The sequence below is a fragment of the Furipterus horrens genome, unplaced genomic scaffold (genome assembly GCF_987537825.1).
Source record: "Furipterus horrens unplaced genomic scaffold, mFurHor1.1.pri manual_scaffold_11, whole genome shotgun sequence".
NCBI lineage: Eukaryota > Metazoa > Chordata > Mammalia > Chiroptera > Furipteridae > Furipterus > Furipterus horrens.
This window is the reverse complement of record NW_028327181.1, coordinates 52,264,285-52,291,834: the sequence shown is the minus strand read 5'-3', so window position 1 is coordinate 52,291,834 and position 27,550 is coordinate 52,264,285. Positions and strand designations below refer to the sequence as shown.

General features: G+C 38.2%; 1 protein-coding gene across 1 annotated transcript; it reads right to left on the bottom strand.

The window, feature by feature from the left end:
- Window positions 1-855: 855 nt before the first annotated feature.
- On the bottom strand, window positions 856-27,156 carry MYH4 (myosin heavy chain 4). Its single transcript, XM_090291963.1, has 39 exons — window positions 27,106-27,156; window positions 24,433-24,680; window positions 24,196-24,339; window positions 23,675-23,831; window positions 22,931-22,958; window positions 22,708-22,825; window positions 22,197-22,289; window positions 21,998-22,061; window positions 21,778-21,876; window positions 21,565-21,668; window positions 19,674-19,812; window positions 18,956-19,074; window positions 18,706-18,855; window positions 16,557-16,727; window positions 14,680-14,989; window positions 13,215-13,291; window positions 12,576-12,663; window positions 12,376-12,493; window positions 11,930-12,053; window positions 11,699-11,835; window positions 11,308-11,563; window positions 10,399-10,641; window positions 9,912-10,088; window positions 9,544-9,689; window positions 9,194-9,284; window positions 8,720-9,109; window positions 8,150-8,276; window positions 7,559-7,677; window positions 7,235-7,431; window positions 5,847-6,030; window positions 5,599-5,764; window positions 5,373-5,497; window positions 4,777-5,085; window positions 3,982-4,185; window positions 2,524-2,649; window positions 2,267-2,437; window positions 2,077-2,181; window positions 1,879-1,974; window positions 856-1,128 (listed from the first exon to the last, which is right to left on the bottom strand). Exons 2-39 carry the CDS (start codon window positions 24,634-24,636, stop codon window positions 976-978), a joined length of 5,829 nt encoding a protein of 1,942 aa, XP_090148089.1. The 5' UTR covers window positions 24,637-24,680; window positions 27,106-27,156; the 3' UTR covers window positions 856-975.
- Window positions 27,157-27,550: the final 394 nt, after the last annotated feature.

Genomic DNA, 27,550 nt, shown 5'->3' with positions numbered 1-27,550 from the left:
CTGTGTACCTTCTTCAGTGCTCTCCCGGTCTTTTCTTTGTTCTAGTATTAGAACCCTGCTTTCACTCAGCATTCTTAAGTTCATTTCCATTGCTGTCATATCTAATCTGTCCATTTTATAGCCTTCCTAAAGTCATGCCAGGCTCTGGTCTTCCCTGCCCCACTCCATCCTCCATATCACTGCCAGAGTTGTGGCAACTGACCTCCTCATGGAATGTGACCAGTTTGATGCTTGCCCTAATTTCCCAGCACTGCATCTGGGGCAGTGAGGTTTAACTCCCCAGCCAGGTTTTAACTTCCATCTCTGGCCTCATCTGATGCCCTTTGCTCATGGAGCCTATGTTTAAACCACTCTGAAGTCTTATGGTCATTTTCTCTTTTCCAGATGACCATCTCCATTTCTCTTTCACCTAATAACTTTTCACTCATCTTTTAGGAGCTCGCTCAAGTCTTCTTTGAGAAGCCTTTCTGAATTCCCTGGGTTAACAGCTTGCTTTATGTCACTCCACACTACATATACTTCAGTCAAAGTAAATATGTTATACTGTAATCTATTTGAATTGCTGTCTCACTAGGTCAAGCTCCTCAAAGGAAGGGATCCTGTCATAGCTGGGGCCCACTTCTGTATGCCCACATCCTCGGTACTCATGAACATTGGTTGAATGGAATTGAGGGGGCATTAACCTGCCCTACATCCTCTCAGAGCACCCCATGCCATTCGCCTTCTATTACAGTTCACTCATGGGCCCACATTCATTTTTCTCACCATCTCTGATTGGACCCATAGGAGCTTAACAGATGTTGGATAAATAAACTAGTTCTAGACACACTATAGAGCTTATAATTGAGACACATATTGTTATATTGCAAAATTCTCTGCAGAATTTATTTTTTTGATATTACAGTGACGTGTGGCAGTAACAAAGAACTTCACATTTTGTGCATTTCTTTGGTCACCTTTCAGCATTTGGATGAATTACTCTTCACTTATGACTTTTGTGTGCACCTCGCGGCTCTTCACCCGCAGCTTGTTGACCTGGGACTCGGCGATGTCCGCCCGCTCCTCGGCCTCCTCCAGCTCGTGCTGCAGCTTGCGGAACTTGGACAGGTTGACATTGGATTGCTCCTCCTGAGAATGAATGGAAATGCATTTGAGTGTACAGGAAAATTTGATTTTTCCGATTCTTACTGCCTTTGTTACTAGAAGCAGCTACAGGATTTGCTTCATGAATGAGAAAGCAAAAGGGTCTGTCATTTGGTGATGTACTCATTTGGGGACAGGGCATCCCATGTACTCGCCTCAATGGATGAGTGGGTTTACAACTCCACTGTTCCATCTTTCTTACTTAACTCTCTTCCTGGCAAACTTAAGTTGCTACAGTGACCACAAGGAGATCAACATAGCAAGGACCTGAATCAATCTTGTTTCTGTGAAACAAACTTTTAAAAGTAGGCACAGTGGTAGCATTGGGTGCAGAAAAACTTCAGGAACATTTCAGAATTAACAGGAGAAGAAGGATAACTTCAGCCAAATTAAAAAGAAATGTCCTGAGATGGATTTATCATGAAGTTAAATAACGCTTAAACTTCAGAGCCCGCATCTGCATAGTCCCTGTGAGTGCTGGGATTACCGGACTTCCAGATGGGCGCTGTAGAGTATTCTAGACAGTGACTGACGTCTCAGAAAACTGAGGTCTCAGAAGAAGTGAACCTGAATCTCAAAGGCTCAAGCAATTTGTGGTAAAATAAATGCTCGTTTTCAAACCTAATCCTATATTTCCAATTTTATGTTCTTTGCCTTCAATCTATAAATTTCAGGCTCAGCAAAACCTGGACCTGCTCCCTAAAACTTTCTCTCTCTCTCTGAAGAGATACTCACAGCCTCTTCAGCTTGTCTCTTATAAGCTTTAACTTTGGCTTGTAATTTGTCCACCAAGTCCTGCAGGCGGAGGACGTTCTTGCGATCCTCCTCAGTCTGAAATGAAAACGGTACCAAATAGATAGTGTCATTATTTGAAAACAACTCATTTTTATTTTCTTGAAAATAAAATTTGGAAAATATGGAAAGGTTGGTCACCTGGTAAGTGAGTTCCTTCACTCTTCTCTCATGTTTGCGAAGACTCTTGACTGACTCAACATTGCGCTTCTGTTCATTTTCAACCTCGTTTTCAAGCTCCCTCACCTAGAAAGCAACAAAGATGTTTAACAATTGGCTGTAACTAGCTGCATGAACAGGCTGAGAATTGAATGAAGTGGTGGAAACCCACCCTGGCCTCCAGTTTCTGGATCTGCTTCTTCCCACCCTTCAGGGCCAGCTGCTCAGCCTCATCCAGACGGTGCTGCAGGTCCTTCACCGTCTGCTCCAGGTTCTTCTTCATCCGCTCCAGGTGGGCGCTGGTGTCCTGCTCCTTCTTCAGCTCCTCAGCCATCATGGCCGCCTGATTAGCAAATAAATCAAGAAAATAAGGAAACCTGGTAATGGCAGGTAGCACACGTGTGTCGGTAAAACAAATGCTCATCTCACATCAGTGATGGCCTTCTTGGCCTTCTCTTCTGCGTTGCGAGCTTCCTGAACAATCTCCTCCATCTCTCCCTGGATTTGGGAAATGTCTGTCTCCAGCTTCTTCTTGGTGTTGATCAGGCTGGTGTTCTATTTTAAATTAGTTAAAAAGAAGAAAAACATTTAATTATAAATATTTACATTGTCAGTTTTATTAATGTAAATAGGCATAAATTATTGACATAAATGTTCACAATAAAAACCAAATCAAAAGTTTATCCTGAGTTTATGCCTTCTTTTCTATTCATATTTTCTATTAATAAAAAATTATTGTGAATTCTTCCAGGTAAAATTTAATTTTTGATATCAAAGATATTTGACAATTTATTAGTGGCTGCTTGTATGGATAAAGCACTATCTTTATCCCAAGGAAAAATTCAAACTGCTGTCTGTACCATGTAACACTATACAGTTCATGAAAAATTGATTGTTAATTTTTAGGTGTTCATTCATGTTTGTTGGCTCTATATTTTAAGTGCATAAAAAGCATCATTTAGTATTGGCTCCAAAAATGATCCAAGAATATCTTATGTTTTGGAAACTATAGTATTTGAAATATTCAACCACTTCCAGAATACTAATAATGAGTAAGTAAAATGTCTTTTAATTTGCATTTAAAGTTATTTGTAGCATGTGATTTTAACATTTATGTGGTGGTTATTTCCTTATATTATACCTTTTAAAAATTTACAATAATATATGTTTACTATAAAAATAGTAGAATATACAAATTAGCAAAAACGGAGACAAAGAATAATTATTGTACTTTCACATTTATAACACTTTCATTTATCCTTCTGGATGTTTCCTGTATATTTTTTAACAAAAAAGATCATGCTTGTATGTTTTTTTAAAGTTGCTTTTTTCACTTACTATATTGTGAACATCTTTCTATAGCAATAAATGCATACTACAATGGCTGCTTATTTATTAGCTTGTGAGGATAGATCACCATTTATGTAACAAATCCATACAAATGCTGACTAGCAGTTACAATTACTTCCATGAGTTTGAACTTAAGAGCCTTTTTTATATCCCATGAAATTAGCTTTATATGCACACATAATATGTAAATATTGCAGTGGTTTGTCCTTTCTCTATTTTATTTACTTATCTATTTGCTGTTTAGAGTTGCAAAAGACAAGATGGCCTCCAGTGTTGTATATGGTTATTAGTAAGGGGGTCTTCTGTGGTTGTTTTACTAAAGTTTCTAGAACGTGAAATTATTTCAAATGAACATGATTATGCCATCCCATAAATATACTTGTGAACCAGCTAGGCCCCAGTATGTTCTTATTGATGTACATTTTCCAAAATTCCAAAACCTTGCCAAGACTAATCCTGACTTTATGAACAAACATTCTCTCAAATTGTCTTCAGCTTCAGGGAGTGCATCTGCTCATCCATACTCTTGAGGCTCACCTGGGTGTGCAAGAGTTGCACACGCTCACTAGCATCCAGAAGCTCTTGCTCTGCCACTCTTCTGCTCCTTTCAGTCTGTTCCAGGGATGCCCTTAACTCTTCAATCTCAGCCTGCATCAGATTAGCTCTCCGCTCAACCATGGCCAATTGTTCTTTAAGGTCATCTTGGCCTCTGATGGCATCATCCAAATGTAGCTGAGTGTCCTACACAGAAAGAGAAAATGATTCTTACTCATGCTCTAATTAAAGCAATTACAAATTTAGGGTCATGTACACATGTTGACCTTAATAATTTAGAGTATGATTGGATAGGAAAATTCTACAATTCCTTTTAATGACAAATTCTTGTAGCCTAGGGTAGCAGTTCTACTCAAAAGAATGTGATACTATATTATTTTTGATCCTGAGTCATAGAAGAATACTGTGATGTAAGCTACAAAATTTTGGATCAGGAAAGTATTAGAGATCAGCTAGTCTCATGGCATTATCTTATGTATATTGAACAAATTAAGTCCAGATAAATATAGTGATTTATGCAGTGGCTTGAACTAAACTCTCTCATCCTTTCTCTCTGTCCTCACCCTTTGCCACTTTGTCGTCCCTTCAGATGACAAAGTAAACCCTGTCCTGGGCTTTCCAGAATTAAGCTGTTTTTAAGCTGTGTACATAAAAATTTCAGCTAATCACCACGTCACTTGGATGACTTACAGCATAGAATCCTCATACAATATTAAAATTTGAGTTACACAGTGACACCCAGACCATATGAGACCATGTGTGTTTATGGCAATGTACCTTCAGTATTCCTTGTGTGTTTCTCAGATTCTTTATTGCCTCAGCTGCCTGGCGGTTGGCATGGTTCAGCTGAATTTCCATTTCATTCAGGTCTCCCTCCATTTTCTTCTTGATCCTCAGGGCATCATTTCTGCTCCTGATCTCAGCATCCAGGGTGCTCTGCATCGACTCCACAACTCTGAGATGGTTCCTCTTTAGCTGATCAATTTCTTCATCTTTTTCAGCAATTTTCCGGTCAATCTCAGATTTCACCTGATTTAACTCAAGTTGGATGCGAAGGATTTTGCCTTCTTCATGTTCAAGAGATGCCTTTTGAAAAAGCAACATTTAGGTTACCTAAATGTAAAGTTCCAAGGGCTTTTTTTTTTTTTTTTTTTTTTTTTTTTGGTTACATTATGATGATTTCTTCAAGAATGCATTTAAAAAACTCACTAATTTCCATAATCTTAACCTATTAGTTGTGCATTCCCAAGGTATTATTCAGTATTTCGCAATGAATTATATGAGTTATCCCCTAAAAGTGTGCAAGATGATTGATCTCAGTTGCTATTAATTTTTCAACTTATAATGCATAGGTGACCAAACAAAACATGTACCTCTGCTTCCTCTAGGGAAGCCTGTAGTTCACTCTTCTCTTGCTCTATTTGTTTTTTTATTTTCTCCAATTCATGGATATGCTTCCCTCCTTCTGCAATTTGCTCAGTCAGGTCAGAAATCTCCTCTATAGTTTAATAATAAAATACAGAATTCAATTGAGAAAAATGAAAAATTGGGACGATACCTCCCTACCATTTTTGGAATAGAATAATTATAAAGACTCACGTTGTAAGTTCTTATTCTCTCGCTTTAGAGTTTCAAGTTGATCTAGGGATTCCTCGTAGGCATTCTTGATCTTGAATAGCTCAGTGCTGAGAGAACGGGACTCCTTCTGGGAGGCCTCAAGTTCAGCCTGAGTTTCCTCATGCTTCTGTTTCCATTCTGATAGGACCTGAAAAGCAGTGTCATCAGCCAATGCAAGGAGAAAGGGAGACCTAGTGAAACATGGGTAAAGTTTAAGCAGGCTGGGCCACCTTGTCAAAGTTCCTTTGCTTCTTATCCAGAGCTGCACAGGCAGCGTTAGATCTCTCCACATCCAGCATGAGGTCCTCCACCTCATTCTGGAGCCGCTGCTTCGTCTTTTCTAGAGAAGCACATTTGGAATTCACAGCTTCTACATGTTCCTCAGCTTCCTGCAGCCGCTGGGCCAACTTCTTCCTGAGAAATTGGTCAGTGTGAGTGACTAAGAACAGAGTCAAAGTCGTCAACTTTATAAAACTGCTAGCTAAGAAAGCATCTTCTTACGATTTTTTTGTTCCTATGTCTACAAGTCATTAAGGTTTTCTAAAAATATATTCTCAGTGTCCATTTTATCTCTTCTAGAATTTTGTTTTGCCTAGTGAATACTTATCTTTATCTCAGGGGTTGTCAGACATTTGTATGAGGCCATTTGTGTGTGTGTGGGTGTGTGTGTGTGTGTGTAAGAAGTGGGGAGGGAGAGAGAGCGTGCTTGAGAGAGGGCAAGAGAGAGAAAAACCACTTTAGCTGATTGAGCAATGGGAGGATGTGAGGGAGGGTGAGGAAGAAGTGACAACCATGAACAAGAGTCATGTCATTAAAGAATACTAGTATTGAATAGGATCCTTAAATGTTTTCTTGTATGGCACTCTTTACAAATGAGGGAACTGGTCCGAAGTGACATGTTCAAGGTCATACAATTAACGAGTAACTTTTTGGTTTGTTCAGCCCAGGAAATAAATACTATTCCATTATTACTTCCCAAATATCCTCTCCTCCTACTGCTCCCTTCACCACCCCACACTCTTATCTATAATACTCTCTGCAAATGTTTGCCGAACCAACAACTACTGAGATGAAGCTACTGAGAAAAGCTTCCTTCACTGGGAATGTAATGGTTATTTTTCTTCCATGTGTAATTCCATTGAGTTTTATTCCACGAATAGTGTATGTTATTAGTGAACAGACTGATTAATATTGGTTTTTAGTTAAATAATGAAAGAGTATCATAGCCTTATTCTGAATTTGCAATACTCCAGGTAGAGATAAATTGATGAGTGTGAATTATAACATTTATAAAAATTCCCCAGATGCCCCACTGTCACTATTTTTCCTTATATTGAAGGAAATCAGTTCTACTTAATTCATAAAGGATATACTGATAATTATTAATTCATTTTGGTGGGAAGAAATTTACAGTATTTTTATTATAGACCAGAATTGGTCTGGTCTTGGCCCGTTCTCCAAGAAGGAGAATATGGTGGAACCCATAACTCTGCAATAAAAAGAACTGAAATCCTTTACCTATCTCTATGCCTGGAATATTCTCTCTTATTTTTCTTTTGCTGTATTATAATTTTTATTTCTTTCTGTTGTCTTCCCCCTCTTCCCCAAGAGCCCGTACTTGGCTTCCTCCAGCTCCTCTGTGCGCTGGATGGCGTCCGTCTCATACTTGGTCCTCCACTGGGCAACCTCGCTATTGGCCTTGGACATTGCCCTCTGCAGCTCGGCCTTGGCTTCCTGCTCCTCCTCATACTGTTCCCGCAGCAGGTCACAGTCATGGCGGGCTGACTGCAGGGCATGGGCCAGAGCACTCTTGGCCTGAATCAACCAAAAAGTGTGTAATGTAAGTTTATATTCTCATCATTGATATTCTCTATGTGAAGTTCAATAGTGTCGCATGCTGCAAAGTTCAACTTATTGAAAGTATCAACTGGAGAAGTCTCACCTTAGACTCTTCTTCTAGCTGCCTCTTTAATTCCTCAATCTGTTGTGTAAATGCTTGTTTGCCTCGGGATAGCTGAGAAACCAGAGCATCTTTCTCATCTAGCTGTCGGGAAAATTCACCTATAAAAGACAATACATAAGTGATTTAGTTCTGTTGTCTAGATGAAGAATAATTTAAAGAATGAAACAACATTAGAACTCTCTTATTTCATATGATGGAAAGAAAAACTCAAGAGCTTTGATGCTGTTGAGAAGACTATTTCTTGCCCTTTCAAAAATGTATGAGCTTTCTTTGATATTTTAGGATTTTTTTAATTGTGTTTTTTCCATTACCATTTAGTTCCCTTATACCCCCCTCCCAATGCTGAAACAACAAAAATTTTCACAGCCAATGAGCTTAAGTTTTTTCCAATTATAGCTTATAAATCACTTTTTTACCATCTCACAATAAAAAGATGAAGGAATAACAAGTCAATAGTAAATGGGTGTACATGGCCCAAGAAATGATTTGTGTCTGAGAGTATGCATACACTAGCCGAGGCTTACCTTTCCTTCTCAGCTCTCCACAGGATGGTCATGTTTATTTACTGACCTGATTCTGTATGTAAACGTGCTCTCTGGGCTGACAATTCATTTATCAAGCGTTGTTGCTCCTCCTCCTTTGTTTTCACTTCACTAAGCTGGTCCTCCAGTGTGCGGCACATTTTCTCAAAGCTTCCCTGTGGTGGGAAGTACGAAGTAGTAAGATGATGAGTTTTATTTACTTATCTGTCTACCTCAAAGCCCTGAGTGGTGCCTTGCATGTGGAGGCACTTAATTTTGCCTGAACGAACGAATAAGTGATTGTAAAAAGGATATTGGGATGATTGGAAAACATAAGCTTTATTTAGATTCTGCATCATGTTGTAGAGTATGAATTCTAGATTTTTTTCTTTAAAAATTGTTTTTCTATAGTTGCATTCTTTCACAGTGTTAGTGACAAAGTTTAAAGTGATTTCTACATATAAATCAAGTAATTCAATATAGTGATGCCTAATGGGAATACTTTTAATATTTGAGATAAGATATGAAGTTTGTACAGTTAGATAAGATTGTAATAGATAAACTTGATCATTTTGAATTGTTGAAAACAAGGATGAAAGGGGAACAAGTTAATAAAGACCTTGGCTTTGGAGATGGTCTCCATGTTACTAGCGAGGTCATCGATCTCCATCTTCATCTCGCTCTTCTCCTTCTCCAGCTTCTGCTTGACCCTCTGCAGGTTGTCTATCTGCTCCCCAAGTTCAGCCACACTGTCTGCGTGCTTCTTCCTCAGGGCGGCCGCCGTGGCTTCGTGCTGCAGGGTGGCCTCCTCCAGGTCCCTGCGCATTTTCTGGAACTCAGCCTCCCTCTTCTTGTTCATCTCAATCTGGGCCGAAGTGGCACCCCCAGCCTCTTCCAGCCGCTCGCTGATCTCCTCCAGTTCCCGGGAGAGGTCGGAGCGCTGCTTCTCGGCTTTGGCCCGAGAGGCCCGCTCTGCCTCGATTTCTTCCTCCAGCTCCTCTATGCGCGCCTGGGAGGGACAAACCAACATTAATGTGAATTCATGGCAGTTTGGGTCCTGTAATGCCTAGAAAAGATGGACTTAATGACTTACCTGTAACTCCTTGATCTTCTTCTGCAGCTGCATCCCAAGGGCCTGTTCATCTTCAATCTTGCTTTGCAGGTTGCTCATTTCAAACTCTTTCCTGTTAGAAAAGCATCACATTAGCTTGCAGTTCTTTTACCATTCTTCTGGTCTATGTATAATTGAACATTTTTATACTGTTGGTGGTGAGGAAGTGAATAATACGTCTTTTATAAATCAATAATCTGTTTCCATTAACTAAAAAGTGAAAGATGTCTTTTTTTCATATGCAACAAAATTATATTTTAGAGATTTTTAAAGCATGTATTTCATCTGAACTGACAGACAATAAGGTTACAGTTGAATTATAGCATACTCACTTTTTGAGTTTCTCATCAAGTTGCTGTTTGTCATTTTCTACATCCATTGTGGATTCTTGGGCCAATTTTAGGTCTCCCTCTAGTTTTCTCTTGGCTCTTTCTAAGTCCATGCGAATTTTCTTTTCTTGTTCCAGAGATCCTTCAAGCTAAATTTTTAGTGGAATTTATTTATTTTTGTTCCTAAGCACTGATTACTGTATTAATAGCCTTTAAAGATGCAGGGGCGAATTTTAAAAGATACACCAAATAGCCTGAACTTTAATTATTAATTCCAAAACCAGTAGTTAAAAGTTTATGAGCATCATTTATGGTTACATGTTATAATTATTTATTTCATCTTAGGAGATAGCTGCGTTTTTCACACTTACATCATCCACTTGCTGCTCTAGCTTGGTTTTGGCTTTGGTCAGGGTGTTGACTTTGTCCTCTTCTGCCTGCAGGTCATCCAGGGTCTGCTGATGGGCCTCTTGGAGGGCCTTCTTCTCCTTGGTCAGCTTAGCTATGGATTCATCCAGGCCTGCCATCTCTTCTGTGAGGTTTTTCACCTTTACATTTGAAAAAAGAATTTTAGGAATGTTGATGACATCCTGTCATCTTGATGAAAAACATGGTCATATTTTAGGACCACATCAGCCTGATGCCAAAGGGAAACTACAAGCTAACCCAGGCCTTTGTAGTTGAAAAATATGGGAGATAAAGGTCAAGATAAATAGATAGAAATGGTAAAGACTAAATAGATGGCATAATTATGACAGTATTTTCCTTTCATATTTAATGATAAACTTTTTATGATAAACCTTTAATTGAAATACAAGCTAATATTTATAATATTCTGAAATGGATCATGATTTGTACCTTGTTCTCTGTGGCATGTTTCTCCTTTTCAACCTTGGCCAGTGTCAGCTCAAGGTCATCTATGTCTTTCTTAAGCTCTGAACATTCATCCTCCAGTTTCCTCTTCTTGGCCGTTAGCTCAGCATTGATCTCTTCCTCGTCCTCAGCTCTCTCGGTCACCTCTTTGATTTTGGCCTCCAGCTGGATTTTGGTTTTGATCAACTGGTCACATCTTTCCTCTGCATCAGCCAAGCCTTCGGCTTCCTAAACAGAAAAATGAAATATTTTCATTTGCCTAAGCTATATCTGCAAACTCACACTAATTTATTAAAAGGTAGAAACTTCAATCACTCAACCAGTTTGGCCAACACATATGCCAACTAAGTTGCCAAGTTTTAAAAATCAAAAGGACAAAATGTCAGTAATTTCAAATATACTGATTAAATATAATAACAAATTTCCTCCAGATATTCTTTCCAATACGTGGAAGATTGAAACAGGATAGTGAGATTTTTGGCAAAATCTGTACCTCTGCTACTTTGGAAAATTCGCTTATTCATTCTAGGACTTAGTTCCCCTACATTTGAGGGTGATTGATTTAACCTCTATTTTATTCATAAAAATATTAACTAAGGAAAGAATATTCTAAATCAAGAGAAGGTTCAATAAAGAAAGGAAATTGTCTATGGATATTTTTGTGGCTTTGCTCACTGATCATCAACCTATGTGAATGCACACATGAACACAGGCAGCATAATTTGTGACTTTGCATCTATTGCTTCTTTCTGTCTGAGTCTTGGTATTTTTGAAAGGCAAACAATACAACAAATGTTTCAGTGGAAAGCATTTATTTATAAAACAAAAAATTCTCATGTCAGATAGTGATAGGATGATAAGATGTATCTGAACTGTGCAATATGTGATACTCACAGATTGAACTTGGAGTTGTAGGTCATTTTTTTCTTGCATCAGAGTTACCATTTTCTCTTCAAGTTCTTTCCTTTTTGCCTCTGATTTAGCCAGGTCTTCTTTCGTCTTCTCAAATTCTTCCTTCATGTTGGCCATCTCCTTCTCTGTCTCTGCACTCTTGAGGAGGGGCTTGATCTTGAAATACAGCTTCATCCAGGGCCAGTGCTTCACATTCATGAAAGCACGGACGTTGTACTGGATGCAGAAGATGGACTCTCTGTAGAAAAGAAACAAAATGATGCAAGTGAAAAAGAATGTGGAATGTGAGCATTCCTCAACAAAAGTACTGACTGCATTGTATTCAACTATTAAAATGTGGAGAAGGAGGACTGACTTGTACTTGGTCCCTCACCTCCTCTCCATCATCTTCTTGAACTCCACCCTCATCAGGTACCCTCTGCACATGGCTTGAGTGCGTGTGATGAGTTGAGCCAACTTATCATCTCGCATCTCCTCTAGAGTTCCCAACAGGCCAGCTTTAAAGAAAACCTTGCCAAAGAACAAGTTAAATATGTTATTTTTATTCATGAGAAATTCAGTAGAAGATGAATTTATGATAGATAGAAATTTGCATTGGTGGTACCTTGGTATGGCCAAATTTGTACTGGGTGTGGTCAATGTCAATAGACCCTAGAAGTTTCTCAGAAGCCTTCTTGCTGTCAATGAACTGTCCCTCTGGGATGGCACTTGCATTTAGAACCTTGTATCTGTCACAATAAAAAGAATATTAAAATGTGGTTTTCTTCACTGAAATAAAAGTAGAACTCTTAGTAGCTGTCATTGACAAAATTATAGATTGATTTCTGGAGAAAAAAAAATGCATTCAAATAATCAAACAGTGCTTTAGGTAAAACTTGAAAAGATAAAATGAAAAATTTATGATCATATTAACCAAGACTTCTTTCTTTTATGATCACCTTTCAAATAATTGCATTTCAGTGTTCAAGGAAAAGTTAAAAACTGTTTGAAATTTGTGGCAGTTTTGATATAGACTAGCACATTGAAAGGAATAAATAATGAGATACAAACCTCTGTTTGAAGTCTGCATAAAGGATTCTGCTCGGGAATCCCTTCCTGCAGATGCGGATGCCTTCCAGCACCCCATTGCACCTCAGCTGGTGCAGGACAAGTTCATGCTCCATGGCCCCTAAAAGGAAGATATTATTTCCATCTAAAAGTCTCATGAAAAGTCACACCAGAATCTTATTTGGATAACAGAAATATCTTACCAGGAGTTTTAGTTTCATTGGGAATGAGACAGCGTACAAAGTGGGGGTGGGTACTCTTCAAGTTAGTCATCAGCTTATTTAAATTCTCCTATAAAACCATAGGAAAAGTTTTAAAAATAATTTCTAGTGGTATTTTCATTAGAGTCCCTCTCAATTATCTGTAGTTAATGTGCTTCTGTTTCATATTTTAATGAGCTGCCTCGATGAAGAACAAATCATAATAGCAAAGAGAAATCATGTATATGGAATATAGATAGAAATTTTAGTATGTTTTTCCCAATCACTGCTGATCAGAGAAAATTTATATTGAGACTTTGGTCGTATGAAATACATGTAACTGAATACAGTGGTTGCTTTTAAGAGAGGGTTGGAGTTCATGTGAAATTTGTTTAAAACCAAATATTTTAGATTTGAGGCTTAAAGAGGATGTGCTTCATTTAGCATAAGATTTGATATGAACAGACACACCGTGGGTCCTCTTCTTGTTAAGTTTTCCCTAAGGCATTTTTTAGATTATTTTTAGTACATCACTACTTTTTTCTATTTCGCCATAGATTTCTTTAAAAAAAATTTTTTTAAGTTATAATAATTTAATTTCTTTATAAGAATAATCATTTGGGATTCAAGATTATACTGTACCCTGAAAAGAGCTGACACCGTCTGGAAGGAAGACCCCTTCTTCTTACCACCTTTCTTTCCACCACCACCACCACCCTCTGAAAAATAAAATAGAGAAATTAGTTATTTACAGCAGCCTTTTTAGTACTTGCTATTCATAGACATCAGGACTGCCAAAATATTCTTTGGAATTTAAATTTGCACTCATTCATTTGTATAATTCCTATTCTTTTCATATCTCTCCTCCTTCAACTCTAGATTTGGAAAATACAAGCATTAGCTCACATCATAATTGTTCAGGGAAACACCACCAACAACAACAACAGAAGCAGCAACAGCAGCAGCAACAACAGAAGAACTGTGTATGTAAGGTGTAGATTTGGGAAAGGGATGGGATTCCTCTAATTCAGATCAGCCAAGTGTACCTGTCCCTTGGAAGAGTTCCCAGGAGAAAGAGTAAGGCCTTCTTAGTGCACACGTCCCCCAGAAAACAGGCAGAGTTGCATGCTTAGTCCCCAGTTAGGTGAGCCTCTGCTAACCTGCTGGGAAGTCCTATTTTCTGTTTCCTTGTGTTTTCATACTGTTACTTGTACAACTGGTCTTAGGTGAATTGAAAGAACAGAACTTTAATTCCTCAAGCACTGGTGCCCCTCATCTCCAGCGTAGCTGGATCCTTGAAGGAATCAATACTATTAAAATAGTAGAAATGAACAAGTCACGTAACTCTCTGAGTCTGTTTTCTTATTGGTGAAAGGAGTCCATACTAAATAATCCATTCTGTCAATTTCAGTTCTGAAAGTCTATGATTATAAGACTGTACCACACTTATTAAGCATACTTCATTTCATTAGATTCATATTGGTTAGTATTTTCATGTTAGGTTTTGCTATAACTATATCAGTCCCTGATAAATAGTATATTTCTGATTTGTGGCTCTAGGAACATATTGATGATATTAAAAGTACCTATCAGTAAATGAGTGGATAAAAAAGGTGTGGTACATTTACACAATGAGATACTTACTACCTGGCCATGAAAAAGAAGAAAGTCTGACCTTTGGGTTACAGCATGGATAGAGTTGGAGAATTTTATGCTAAGCGAAACAATCCAGTCAGAGAAAGACAAATACCATATTATTTCACCTATAAGTGGACTCTAATGAATGAAATTAACAAAATAGAAACAGACTCATAGATAGAGAACAGACAGCTATTAGAGGGGAGAGGAGTTAGGGACTAGGGGAAAAGGTGAAGAGATTGAGCAAAAATTCTCCAAAACTCATAGACACCAACAGCAGTATGGTGCTCACCAGAGGGGAGGGGGTGGGGGAGGTAGAACAGGGTAAAGGGGGGATAAATGGTGACAGAAGAAGACTTGGGGTGGTGAACACACAGTACAATACACAGGTGACATATAGAATTGTACACCTGAAAACTATATAATTTTATTAACCAATGTCACTCCAATAAATTCAATGAAAAATTACCTGCTTCAGCAGCTGATGCCCCAGAAAAGAGGAGAGATAGAGTCTTCATTCCAGACTTCTGGTACAGCCCAACCACAGTCTCGTTCAGGGGGTCCTTGTTCTTGTCCAGCCAGCCGGCAATGTTGTAGTCCACGGTGCCCGCGTAGTGCACCAGCGAGAAGTGGGCCTCGGCCTTGCCCTTGGCAGGCTTGGGCTTCTGGAAGTTGTTGGACTTGCCCAGGTGCTGTTCATACAGCTTGTTCTTGAAGGAGGTGTCCGTGGCCTTGGGGAACATGCACTCCTCTTCCAGGATGGAGAAGATGCCCATGGGCTAAGAGTAGAAGAAAGGGTATAGCAATGACACATCTCTCAGAAAAGAAACAAACAAAAAAATGCTCCAGTAATTTATGTATTTGGTGAAAACCTGAAAGCGTAATGTTCCAAAAGAAGACTTGGAATGATAAGAAATTAAATAGTCATGATATGACTTCATTGCCTCTATTCTATAGCTGAAACATGAAACAGTCATGTACCAAGGACATGTGGGAAATACGTTTGCTAGAGAGACTCCATTGAAAAACAAAAAGAAGCTCATCTGTTCATCTGTGCCACTTGATAAACTTTATGTTCAGAGTATAAAATTAAATTTTGAAACTGCCATTTAGTGCTGAATTCTTTCTTTCATAAGTATATGTAAATACTTTCTTCCCTACTAACAGTATTTTTTCCTTCACCTCAAATTTAGACATGCCAAAGATATGATGGGAAGAGAGATTATGGATACTGACTAGAAATGATCCATTTCCAGGAGAAAAGTGCATCTCATGTTGTATCATAAAACTCTTTGTGTTCTAAGCTCTGTTCCCCACTGCTGTGGATTAACTGATGCTAATTTGGTTTTCCCTTGTAAACATATTGACTTTTTCCAGTGGCAAATTTGGTATGAAAGCCTAATATAAAATTCAGTGTTGATGATTTTGCTTTAGCCACAAATTGTCTCCCAAAAGTTATTTTGGGTGTTGCAGAAACCGAAATATTACAGAAGAAAAAATGCCTTTCCTGAGGACTATACAGTTGTGAGGAATAGTAGAGATATTATATCACCAAATTAAAATATTTTTCCCTAAATTGGGCAGACCTAGTCTGCTTTGACACTCTAATCTCATATTTTTGTGATTTTTGACATTAGGATTTGAAATTTTTCTACACAGCAGTTGCATTTACTCTTCCCACAGATTAGGGAAGGATTCACAAATAACAATATGCCTTGTTGTTATCAGCAGGTACAGGATGAGTTCCCACTATACTTTTGAAAGTGTCTCATGATTGCTTGATGAGTGTTGACATCTTCTGAACTGATAGAATTATTGCTCCACCCCTTTGATAATGGGGAACTCAGGGTTCATATTCCAGGTTAGGCTATAGAAAGGTTTACTTATTAGTCATCATCAGTTTAATCAGTAGTCATCATAGTCTTAATGACTGCAACAACTCAAGAGTTAACCTTCCAACCTTTAAGACATCTTGACGTATCCTGCCTAGATACACATGAAGGATGACAAATGCACAATATACCTTCATTACGATACTCAAGGACTAGCTGTCATTTCATTCATTTCTTCCACATGTGTGAAATCACATAGGAAGAACAGAAAGGGAAAATGAAGTGATTAGAGGCATAAACATGACTGTATCTATGTGTGTTGTAATCATTTTTCTACAAGTGACTCTTTTCATTAATAACAGATCATGTGTGACACACCTCACAACTGACCAGAGTGAACACGCATGCTATAAAATAACCACTGCTTGTTTTTTAAAATTTGGGATTGTGGTTCAGTGCAGGAAGGTGAACTATTTGTTCTCCATGTTTTAAAGGCTTGAAAAGTCATGCAAACCTTCTCGATGAGCTCAATGCAGGCAGCCAGGTCCATCCCGAAGTCGATGAACTCCCAGTCAATGCCTTCCTTCTTGTACTCTTCCTGCTCCAGCACGAACATGTGGTGGTTGAAAAACTGTTGCAGCTTCTCATTGGTGAAGTTGATACACAGCTGCTCCAGGCTGTTGAACTACAGGAAACAATAAATACAGGAAATTATTAATAATTTAAGTATTTGTATCTACGGAGCTGCTACTAATATTTCCTTCTAAATTTAAGGCATTTGATTTATTAAATTACAAAGGTTCAGATTGTTTTCTTAATTTATGACATAATTCTAAACAAAGGAGAATTGACTCCTCTGTACTTTGCTCTCCAGATAATTATATATGAGGCAAAATGCTGCTAAATGAAGACGTCTTTTAGTATTTCCTTAGAGTAATTTGACAGAGTATTTCTGTACTTATCTGCCTGGATCCAAGATTGATTTTGACTATTTTAACCATTCATGGACCATTTTTGAGACTTATAGATTTTTTTTTTTTATAATTTATTTGTTTGTTTATTTTTAGAGAGAGGGGAAAGGAGAAAGAGAGGGAGAGAAATATCATTGTGTGGTTGCCTCTCACTCGTGCCCCCAGCTGGGGACCTGACGTGCAACCTAGTCATGTGCCCTGACTGGGAATCGAACCAGGAGACTTATAGATTTGAAAGACTAAAACTCTCTCTTTTATTTATACCTATTTACTAGTTTCTATATCTCTTCAAAGACTGTTCTTTAGCACAAATTCCATTTTGTACTTTTGTTGATAGTTTATTTAAAAAGTAGGCAGAAAATCAGGAAAGATATAGTAGACTGAAATGACAGATCAACTCACCTGACTGATATTTATAGAATACTCCACTGAACAATTTGTAATAGAGCACATTTTTTCTTTTTTTTTATCATATAAAATTTTAAATCTTTAATATAACAAAGTACTTTATAATCTAACCAGCCAGCCCATAATTTTAAAGCCTTATCTCTTAAAACCCACCACCTTCTTACATCATGCATCTCTTTTTTAAAGCGATTTATATTTATTGGCATGACATTGGTTAATAAAATTACATGTTTCAAGTGTAAAATTCCATGATACATTGTCCGTATACTGTATTTTGGGTTCACCACCCCAAATAAAATCTTCTGTCACCATTTATCCCCCCTGTACCCTCTCCTACCTTCCCCAGCCCCTCTCTCTCTGGCACACCAAACTGTTGTCTGTGTCTATGAGATTTATGGGATTTTTTTTTGCTCAATCCCATCCCCTTTCTCATCAGCTCCCCAATCCTCCTCCCCTCTGACAGTTGTCAGTCTGTTCTCTGTATATGAGTCTGTTTCTATTTTGTTTGCTATTAGAGTCCACTTATAAGTGAAACATACGGTATTTGTCTTTATCTGACTGGCTGATTTCACTCAGCATAATTCTCCCCAGGTCCATCCATGCCAAGTATAAATGTACCACAACTTTTTTATCCACTTATCTACTGATGGGCACTTGGGCTGCTTCCAGATCTTGGCTATTGTAAATAATGCTACAGTGAACATTAGGGGTGCATGTTTCTTTGAATTGGTGTTTTGGCTTTCTTTGGATATGTTCCCAGAAGTGGGATTGCTGGATCATAAGGCAGTTCCAGTTTTAATTTTTTGAGGTAACTACACACTGCTTTCCACAGTGGCTGCACCATCTGCATTACCACCAATAGTGTGTGAGGGTTCCCTTTTCTCCACAACCTTGCCAACACTTGTTTATTTTATTTTTTATTTTTTAAATTGAATTTATTGGAGTGACATTGGTTAATAAAATTACATAGCTTTCAGGTGTACAGCTCTAAAATACAGCATCTGTATACTGTATTGTTTGTTCACCACCTAAGTCTCCTTCCATCACCATTTCTTCCCCATATACTTCCTTTTACCTCCCCCCAAGCCCCTTCCTCTCTGTTAGTCACCACATTGCTGTCTGTGTCTCTGAGGCTTTCTGTTTGTTTGCTCATTTTTTGCTTACTCCCTTCGCCCTTTGCACCCATCCCCACAGCCCCCCTAGCACTTGTTGTCTGTTGATTTCTGTGTGCTTTAAATGGCCAGGCATTTGCATTTGCTAATTTTCTGTCAGTTCATTACTCACGTCAAAGATCTCAAAGCCAGCGATGTCCAAGACCCCGATGAAGTACTGCCTGGGCTGCTTGGTGTCCAGCTGCTGGTTGATGCGGGTGACCATCCACAGGAACATCTTCTCATAGATGGACTTGGCCAGAGCACCCACTGAGTTGTATACCTTTAAAAACAATGGTAGTTTAGTTTTTGAATTGAAAACAATGATGGGCCATTGAGTCTTCTTTGGTTCAAATGAGTCAGGGGATTTAAGTCATGTTTACCTGCTGCACAGTCTGGCCTTTGGTGACATACTCGTTGCCAACCTTGACCCTGGGGTAGCAGAGGGCTTTGAGCAGGTCAGCAGAGTTCAGATTCTGGAGATAGGCTGCCTTGTCAGCAACTGCATGAACAAAGTGAGGATGGTGAAAGAGATCAAGGCTTATACAATTTAAGGTGTAAATGACAGTGACACAGGAAAAATTTTTGCTTGAAGAGTAGTATGTGCAAATACAGCAAAACCTATTCATTTGCTAATATTGCTTCAAAATTATTGTCATCTTTTATGCTAATTTTAGTCATTTTTTAGATGATAATTTGGAACTTGAGGAATCAATGCTCTGTGTGATATTCAAAACACAGCTAACGTGGGCCACAGGGAAAAAATAATTTGAGAAACTCTATAACCTAGAGGGGTAGTGACAACAAAATTTAGTTGTTTTTTTTCCAGTACATGTGGGCACACAAAATATTCACTGAAATGAAAAATGTTTTAATCAAATTGCAAATACTAGCTTGCAATAAATCAATGAAGAATGGAATGGGCAGAACTCATATCACCACAAATCTGCTCAGTCATGTAAAACACCAGATAGTGTGTCATTTCTTTTCCCTAATACTTTTTCCCATCATCAGGTAAGTCAAAGTAAAAACATGGTCTGTGCTATGAGAAGCTAATGGGGTCAGTTCTCTCAACTGAAATAAATCAACAGGAAGTGGTACCTTCAGTGCCATCTGGCTCAGCTTGCTCTTCCCTTTGCTTTTGCTTGAATTTCATGTTCCCATAATGCATCACAGCTCCTGTGAGCTTGTAAATGGCCACCTTTTCATCAGCACTGAAACCCAGGATGTCCACAGCGCTCTGTGAAGAGTTGAATGTAATTCACCTCACAGTTATCACCATGGCAAACTCAGGGTACTCCTCCCCCTTTTTTTCTTAGCACACCTTGTCTTATATTTGACCAATACTTCCTTTTTTCCTAAAGGCACCCGTATTCATTACTATTTGTTCCACATAGCAACACCAAGGGGTATGGATCAGTCTTCCCAGCGAGTCATGTGGACAGTAGAGATGCTGTATGATTTGTCCACACTCGCTCAGTCAGGACTCCGAGCCCTTGCTTTGGATACCAAAGCCAGTGATTTGCCCTTTCTCCACATCATTCATCTGGCCTTTCTGCACATACTTCTTATAGTCGCATGGATTTTCTTGCTCTTTTCTCTAGCCTCACAAATCTCTGTTTGCTCCTTTTTCTCCTACATTGTCCTAATCTAATGCATAATCAAAGTCGACTTCCACCTTAATGGGCATGAAGGGTGCTGTTGGGAAGAGGATCTGACGGCAACAGCAATGGCTTGAGCTTTTCTTTACATTCCTCTCTCATACCAGGTCACAGCTTAGCTGACCATGAGGGACCTGGCAGTGAACTTCACCTGATCATTATTCGTGTGGGGAACAGATATTTATGGAAAGAACTTTCTCCTTTTATTGAAATATTTTTGTGTCTATTTTCTTTGTCAGATTTTGATTACTATCTTAGTTGCCCATGCCAGGCTTTTAAAAGGCTTATACAATGGGGGCAGAAACTGGGGAGGAAAGAATGTTTATTTACCACTCTTGTCTCCTAAGACTCTTTCCTCAGATTATTGCTTTCCAATTTCAGCTCACTGACTCTACCTATTTACAGAACTTAGACATTATTATGGAAGTTCTGGAGCAAGACTGCTACATTTTTTAACCTCTTAAACCAGGGGGTATTTCTCAATTCCATATTATGTTTAGACATATGAATACAATAATAAGTTATAGAGAGTAAGGGCTGATATTTATAAGATAAAGGCACACAAATGGTTCATATACTATTTGGAAAGTATATTTGCAAGCGACTTTAAATTCTACCTTGGGAATGTTGGGATATTCCCATTGCTATTAAAGTTATTCAAAGAAGATTAATCAGAATTTCAAAATAAAATAAAATATGTACATATAAAGAAAATAAGGCAGAGTAGTAATTTTTTTTTTTTAAAGCATGGAGGAAAAAACTGTAGTTGCAAAAATAAATGTAAAAGCTTCATGGAGTCCCAAAAAGAATACTATTGTGCTAGACAATTCATTTCTTCCTACACTACATAGGGAAGTGAGGCTTGTTTTTATAGCCGATAGAGGTATATTCAAAACAGATTTTGTGTTTACATCTGAGTATAGAGGAACTGTGGGGATTTCATATTCTGTTGTAAAAAATTTTAAACATTATATTCCTTTCTCAGATTCTTGGGTATAGGGTCTGGCATAAAATTGAAGAGAAATGTCACTAATGGAATACAAAAATTGACCAAAAATGACTGATAAGAGAAAAATAAAAAGAGTCAATTAGCCAAGGAATGACAAACATCTAACATTTATTATAGACATTTAAATTTTCTAATGCATATTGGTAGGCAGGAGCATTGAAATATCTTATAATTTTATTCCAGGGGTAGGAAAGCCTAAAAGGTAGTATTGCCTATTTATACTCTTTCTGCTAATGCTATCTACTCTAATAGAGAAGAGTGTTGTGTACTGGAAAATAATTTGCCTTTTACTGCTTTTTCCTACGTTGTGTGTATCACTTACATCTGTGGCCAGCAGCTCTTCCTGATCATCAATGCTGGGCACTGTAATTTCACCTTGACTGACAAAGGCAAAGTCATAGGGGTTGGTGGTGATCAAAAGCATTTCTAAAGACATGGAAAAGAATAAATACAGACAGAGTTACTTTGGTCATCAAAAACGTTTCAGAGGGACTTCTTAAAAGGGCTGTTATTATCAATCAAAGATATTTCTTACCAATGAGCTCCGGTTTCTTGTTGGACATGATTTGATAAAATATGTGGTAGCTTCTTTCAGCCTTTAGCTGAAAAGTAACTCGGGACTTCTCTAGCAGATCTAGAAAGTGAGAGTAAGCACATTTAAAAGAAAAAACCACTGTGGAAAATAGGTAAAAACAAGATTTTAATTATGTACCTCAAAGAAAAAGATACTCATTAACTAATATTTATTAACTTACATGTTTCAATATCTGCAGAAGCCAGTTTGCCTGTGGCCCCAAAATGGATCCTGATGAATTTACCCTGCAAGAGATAAAGGAGAAGTTATTGTACATATGAAGGCAGACACTAGTTCTTTAGCTATGGAATAAATAGATGGACAATGTATAAAAGAGGCAGTGCTGATTCTCACATGAAGAGGAAGACCAAGAGACTTACAAAGCGAGAAGAGTTGTCATTCCTCACGGTCTTGGCGTTACCAAAGGCTTCCAGTAGTGGGTTGGCACTGATGATTTGATCTTCCAGAGTCCCCTTAAGAGAATTGAGTAAAATAGGTAAAGAAAGGAACCCTACAAAAGCTGAGTTGCTATCTGATAAAATAACTTTTCATTGATCTCTCCCCTTCTCCTTTTCCCCTTTCCAGTAGTCTATAAGTTTTGGGTAAAACTTTCTAAAGTGAGTGTGGAGGACAAATTGTGGGAAGGGGGACATTCCATTTACATGGTCTTGATTTCTGTGTCCTTCAGGCCCACTTTTTCTTCCTAATGAAACAGTTGTGAGAACTTTCGCATATTGAATCTGCCAATAAATTTCATCCTCACAAGTCCTTCTAAGAGTTATTTTCCAAATCTGGCATTGCATGAAGTTAGATGCTATGATTCTAAAGTGCCATGGTCACATTTTTAAAAGTCTTTTAGTTCTTCCACCCTCGAATGAACATCATACCCACCTTCAGTTTGCCACCAGCAGCAGGTTCCTCTTTTTTCTTCTCTCCGGTAACTGCAATTGTTGCAAAGTACTGGATGACACGCTTGGTGTTCACAGTCTTCCCTGCACCGGATTCTCCGCTGTCAAGTTGAGAGAGAAGAAAAGTAAGAATCTAAGGCTATCGTAGTAACTATTACAAGAATCAAAACTCAACAGAAAAAGGAAAAGACATGAAATGTGCATACGTAATCAGGATCGACTGGTTCTCCCGATCTGTGAAAGAGAAACCAAAAACCAAGGTGTTAAAAAAAAAAAAAAAAAAAATTGGCACATAGATTAACACAGTACTTGCAAATTCAAAATTGTCTTTTAAAACTCCCCACTCACACAAGAATAGTAACTATATGAATTGGTGCTTTGCTTTTTACACAAGATACTTTTAAAAAATAAGTAGCAAAAGATGTGGTAATTAAGCAATGTTAAACTTTCATTACCTTTAATGTAATAAAACATATAACGCACTATTTTACCATATTGGCTATGAGAATAAACTATCAATATTAGGTGAATGAATAATAGTTTCATGTCCCATTAATCACTTAGGTCATAGTTCAAAATCCTCTTGTGATATTAATGTCCAATCCAAAGTTTAATATGTAATTGTGATGACTTCTCAGAATGAAATTCCAAAGTTTACTTTTTAGAAGAGATGATATATTAGCTATAATTAAAATGCTATTTGACACCTAAATTTAATTAATTTTGAGCTGGAATTTGCATTAATTAATTTGGATTTTAGCATAGAAATAGAAGCAAAACTGATTTTTGAAGCTGGTACATTTTGTTCTAACATGTTAATTTCATTAGTGCTGTTACTATGTTTGTGCTAAACTTTTTATTCTCAAAGTACTGGGCCTTCTCCTTCTGTCTTACCCATATACAAGTATTTTATTAGTGGCTGTAGAAATTGTAATTATGGACTCGCTCACCAGTCAGCATGAACTGATAGGCGTTGTCGGAGATGGAGAAGATGTGGGGCGGGGCCTCCTGGCGCTTCTTGCCTCGGTAGGCAGACACCACCTCGGGGTTGTACACCGGCAGCCACTTGTAGGGGTTGACGGTGACACAGAAGAGGCCTGAGTAGGTCTGTGGGAAACGACAAGATTGCTCAATCAGTAGTCACCTCATTAATCTGCCTGGGAAATATATAGTGAGGGACCTAAGTGCTGCATTTAAGGGACCTAAGCCTTAAGTTCTCATAAGGTTTTATTCATTTGCTGCCTCCTTCTAACACCCTCCGCTGCACAAAATGCTTCCATTTTTCGATTAACTCAGTATTGAATAGATGGCTTTCTACATGCATATTTTCAAATACACCAGGATTTAGAGCACTAACCAAGTGATTGGCTTTAAAATAATATTGCAGTAGGAAGGTCTGAAAATAAAGTCTTTGTTTTAGCTAACATGGTACATGGAGTTATTTAAAAGTAATGTCATTGGGGGCACTCACGTAGATCATCCAGGCTGCATAACGCTCTTTGAGGTTGTACAGCACAGCGGGCTCGTGCAGGTGAGTCATCATGGCCATGTCCTCGATCTTGTCATATTTGGGAGGGTTCATAGAGAAGACTTGATCCTCCTTAACTGTAACAGTCTTAAGAAAAGAAGGAGCCAGTGTATATCAACTAAGTAGTAGGAAAATACCAGTTATGACTCTCCCTCCTTTTATTTATTTATTGTTACTCACCGCTCCACCTTCGGTCTTGACTGTCACCTTCCCCGATTCCCTGCTCTGCACTGTCGATTTCACATAGGACTCCTTAGGGTCCACCACGAAGACAGAATTCTTGGCATCAAAGGGCTTGTTTTGAGCTTCTATTCGCTCCTTTTCAGACTTTCGGAGGTAAGGAGCAGCCTCCCCAAAAACTGCCATCTCGGCGTCGGAACTCATGGCTGCGGGTTATGGATGGCAGCCCAGCACAGCACCAGGTGTACCTAGAGGGAGGAAACAGAATCGGACGGTGACCCGGGGTGCAGGTGGGCATGGCCCTGTGGTGCTGGTGTTTGGTTGTCGGGCTTCACTGGCCATGCGTATTGCCTCACCCCTGCTTAGGGGTCACCCCTGTGTGCTATGTATGGCTTTGGAAAGATTAGATCCTCGATTTGAAAGTCTGATATTGGTAGCTTTATCTTTGTGAAATGTTAAGCCTCCATTGTGTCTTGTATCAAGTGAGAAATATGGAGGAATGGACATTTCAATCACAACATTTGTAATGCCCCCAAGTGTGTTCAGAATCTTTTCTTTTTCTGTTTGCTTTTCTTTCCCTTTTCTACACATCCCCTGTATAACATTGTGATATTACAAAGAAATGGAAAATAACTGTTACCAATGGCTTTACGATCTAAATTAACCTATTTAAAATACTCAATTATTTAAGCAAATTTCCTTGCACAAATTATTAAAGATGAATTTATAAACCGGATGTAAAAAGATATTAAAATTGGGTATGTGAACGGTACCTCTGTTCTTTGATAACATAGTCCAGGTTGAAAACACCTAATAAACACAAATAAACTCCTAGTTAACTGACAAGTGTTAGGTAACTAAAGGGAAAAGTAAGTGCAATGAGACCTGAAAATACAATGGATGATATTATCCTAATTCAAAATTATATTTTATCAGTTCTTAAATTGTATAAAAGCCAGAAAGATTATCTAAAGAAAAGATAACTTTAAAAGTTTCTTGAAGAAAAACATCTGAATTTTTAATAAACTTTTTGTAGCAATTGCATACTTTTACTCTATACTTTTCTTTGTTTTAGCTGGATTTTAGCATATGTAGCCTTTTTATTTGATTCGTATTATTTTAGGTCTCTCTCTCTCTCTTTCTCTCTCTCTTCCTCCTTATTTAAAAAATACCAGTCCTCTAAATACCTCTTCTTAAATAAATAGCCAGTACAAGGTTTCAAGCCAAAATAAACTTAAATTTTTCTCACTGTCAAATTAATTGTGAGAAAATAAGTCCTCTTGCCCTTGTGGCAAGGACAAGATGAGTGGCCAGAGTTAAAGGAGGTGACCTCTGTGGTGCAGAAGAGGGGCTGGTTTGCCAAAAGCAGAGTCGTGGTTGTCAGCAATGACACAGTCAACCTTTTATAAGCTTTCCAGGGGTCTTGGTCAAAACTTCCTCCCAACTTACAGCGTTAGATATGGAATTTGCTACCTACTATACCTCTGAAATCAACATAGTTCATACTTGTAAAAGTCTCTTGATAATACAGTGAGATATAGACATTTTCAGGGGATGGATACTGGAACATTTAATATTAGGGTTTTTTTTTTTCTTCAAAGAAGAAATGTCATTGTGTTACTTTATTTTTTATTTCTGTGCTTGTTTTTACACCAGGCAATTTTGAATTAACCACCATGTAGAGATTGCCATGTACAGTGTATCCACGAACACAGAAAGGGTTTTACCCTTCCCACCTCATGTCTGAAATCAGTCATTTCCCAGCTTGTGGGCCACAAGCCTTCAAGGATTCTCAGGCTCGTTGAAGCAAGTTCTTGAATTCGCTTGCACAGTGATAACTGCCTCAAGTTCAACAAGCAATATTCCCACACAAACAACATGTTCTCTGTTCTTTTCTAAGTGAATATATTTGCTGTATTTAATATAAATGCATTTAAAGTAATTATTAAATGTATAGCAGGCTTTCATCGTTATGTATGTTCCTAACATAATGCAAAAAGTACAGGTCTTGGCACTTAGAGTTGGGAGAGGTTCATCAAATGTTTTCAGTTCTATGAGAGGAATCCTTAGAAACTACTGACTTAGACCATAGATGGCAAGAAATGGAGGGACCTTAGTGGCCACCTAGAATCCAGTCTCGTCATTTTACTGATGAGGAAACTAAGGCTCAGAAAGGGGAAGGGTCATTCAGTGAAACAGGGGTGTAAGTGGTGTTGCTTGGACATGAGTCCTGTTCTCCTAAGTTCACGGCAGGACTTGTTAGCGCTAATTCCAGTACGACACACTATTTAAAGATATATAAATACCAACTGGCTTGAGCAGGCCACTAACGTTAGTGAAAAACCTGGACTGGCACCTAGAAATTTTGATTTCTAGAGCAACCCATTCCATCTCTGGTATATCCTTACTATTTAAGATGCAATAGTAGTTCACATTAAGTGTTACATGTGATTGCTGAATACTGTCTGAAGTTCTAACAACATGTAAAAGAGAAGAGTCACTAAATTTTGTGTAATTAAATGGTCTGAACAGTCAAAATTTTATGAGAAGCCATTCTTAGCACGGCTTGTATCCTATTCCTAATAGTAAACTAACATATAAAATGGTAGCTCTAAGACACAGTAATATAAAGATCCTTTTGTTCTTTAGAGTACAATAGTAGATTACTCTTACCTCTTGTGTTACCAGGTGGAGAAGGTGGCAGGCTCAAAGCAGACAACTACTGTTGAAAGAAAAAACAAGAGAATGTGGATGCTTTTATTTTACTTTTGTCAATTTAATTACAAAATACTAGTAATTATTGTGCAGCACAGTGTCATCCTTAGGGATGTTAGAAAGAACAATTAAAACTTGGGAGACAGTAGCCATCTCCCTTAAGTGAAGATAATTCAGGAATGGAAACCTAGCCAAGTGTCCTTCCACGTACATACCTTAAAGAATTTTGACGAAGGACAGGACACAGGCATCCCGGTTCCACTTTTATAGAGACCATTCTGCAAACACAGCAGCCACCTCAGCTGTCCTCCCTGGGAACCTACTTGGCAAAACCATTTTTTGGCAATCTCTTTGCACAATATTCACTGACTGTAGCTGTGAATGGATATAATTAGAAATATTT

Coding starts and splice junctions, on each gene's coding strand:
- MYH4 (XM_090291963.1), bottom strand. CDS start 24,636: ATGAGTTCCGACGCCGAGATGGCAGTTTTTGGGGAGGCTGCTCCTTAC. Junction 16,728..18,705: donor CTGGCTTTGAGATCTTTGAC/GTGAGTAATGAA, acceptor TGTTTCCTGTAG/TTCAACAGCCTGGAGCAGCT. Junction 9,110..9,193: donor AGAAGATCAAGGAGTTACAG/GTAAGTCATTAA, acceptor TGTCCCTCCCAG/GCGCGCATAGAGGAGCTGGA.